The following is a 1,784-nucleotide window of genomic DNA, read 5'->3' on the forward strand; positions in this document are numbered from 1 at the left end:
CGCCTCCTCTAAGGGCTCCACCTCCATAGGCGTGTCCGTACTGGGCAGGCGTTCCCACACCATAAACACTCCCCTCTATGTCTTAAGGCTATTCTCGTAGCACTTTTTCGCCTCTTGCTAACCGGATTTGATCACGATCACTCTGCCACTGAGGTCGGGCAGCTTCTTCTTCATGTGGCGTGTCGAAGACACCCCCCTTAACCTGTTCAAAGCTGGCCTCCCCAGCAGGATGTTATACGCCGAGTTAGCGTTCCCAACTAGGTATCGAATGCTCTCGGTACGTGACGTCGTTCCATCTGTAAATGTCGTCCTTAGCTCCAGGTAGCCACATACCTCCACTTGGTCCCCTGCGAACCCATACAGACATCTCGTGTATGGTCTCAATAGATTAGGGGACAACTGTAGCTTGTTGAATGTGGACTAGAACATGACGTCTGCGGAGCTGCCCTTGTCCACGAGGACTCGGTGTACCCTTCTCCCAGCTGTGACGACCGAAATGACCACAAGGTCATTATCATGGGGGACGATATCGCGTAGGTCAGCCTTTGTAAACACAAGGTCTGTTTCCCACGGGTCATCCATTCCTTCTTCAGTTACTGAGTTCACTGATCGCACGTACCTCTTGCGCTGAGAGGCAGTACATCCTCCTCCTAAGAAGCCACCAGAAATGTTGTGCACTTCCCCATGGATCGACATCTCGTGTGCCTGATCCTCTTCTGGTACTTCCAGGGCCGCGGCCATAGAAGACCCAGCCAGATAGTCCTTCAGAAACCCATTTTTCACCAACTCATCCAACTGATGGCCCAGTGCTAAGCAGTTGTTGATGTGATGCCCGAACGCTTGATGGAACTCGCACCATGCGTCCTTGTGAGATCCTAGTACTTTGTCAGTCTTCGCTGGTGCCCTCAGCCTGTCTGCTATGTTGGGCACGGTGATCAAGTCTTTCAACTCCACCACAAAATTATGCCTCATCGGCCTATTCCCTTCCGTTCGCCCCCTCGCCTCGTACGGGCGCTTCCTTTCTTGACCTTTCCTTCCAGTCACGGCCTCGTTCACCCTGGCGGGTTCTGCTCGGGACGGCGCTCTGGGGTGTGCTAGCAACACTCGTGCGCTTCTCGCACTCCTTGCCCTCTGTTGCGATGTGCTCCACCGCGCGACACCTGATTTCTGCAAAGGTTCGGGGGCGGCTTCGGATGATTGATTCGCAGAATGGTCCAGGGCACATCCCTTTCCTGAACGTATAGACAGTCATCGGTTCCTCCGTGGTACCAACCTTCACCACCTACGCCCCGAAGCGGTTGATATACTCTTTCAAGGTCTCGCCTTGATACTGCTTCACATTAAATAGATCATACGACACCGATGGAGGAGCCTGGTTCGCTGTGTACTGCTCCCGGAATAGCTGTGAGAGCTGTGTGAAGGAGGTTTTGTGGCCATCTGGAAGGCTGATAAACCAATCCATTGCCATTCCTGTTAACGTGCTCATGAAGAGCTTGCATCTCACGGCGTCAGAGTCGCCAACCAATATCATCTGCGTGTGGAACGCAGTGAGGTGTGCCTCGGGGTCCTCCATCCCCGTAAACGTCACCTTCGGACCTACGAACGTGTGAGGAATTACCGCCTCCATGATCGACTGCGAGAACGGCATGGGAAACTCCCTAGGTGGCGTGTAACACTCGCGGTCTTCTGCTTCACGACTCCCAAGGTGATTGCGCAACCTGCAGCGCAACTCCTCGTTCACGCGACATAACTCTTCATTCCTTGCCTGCGACGCCGCCAGATCC

The 1,784-nt window shown here is 54.0% G+C and overlaps 1 protein-coding gene across 1 annotated transcript; it reads right to left on the minus strand.

Moving 5' to 3' along the window:
- Positions 1-420: 420 nt before the first annotated feature.
- LOC137839165 (uncharacterized) lies at positions 421-972 on the minus strand. The gene has a single exon (XM_068648291.1). The coding sequence runs from the start codon at positions 970-972 to the stop codon at positions 421-423; it is 552 nt and encodes a 183-aa protein (XP_068504392.1).
- Positions 973-1,784: the final 812 nt, after the last annotated feature.

This window comes from Phaseolus vulgaris, chromosome 3, assembly GCF_000499845.2.
Source record: "Phaseolus vulgaris cultivar G19833 chromosome 3, P. vulgaris v2.0, whole genome shotgun sequence".
Lineage (NCBI taxonomy): Eukaryota > Viridiplantae > Streptophyta > Magnoliopsida > Fabales > Fabaceae > Phaseolus > Phaseolus vulgaris.

Excerpts from the sequence above, each read along its gene's own strand:
- LOC137839165 (XM_068648291.1), bottom strand. The coding sequence starts at position 972 with ATGAGGCATAATTTTGTGGTGGAGTTGAAAGACTTGATCACCGTGCCC.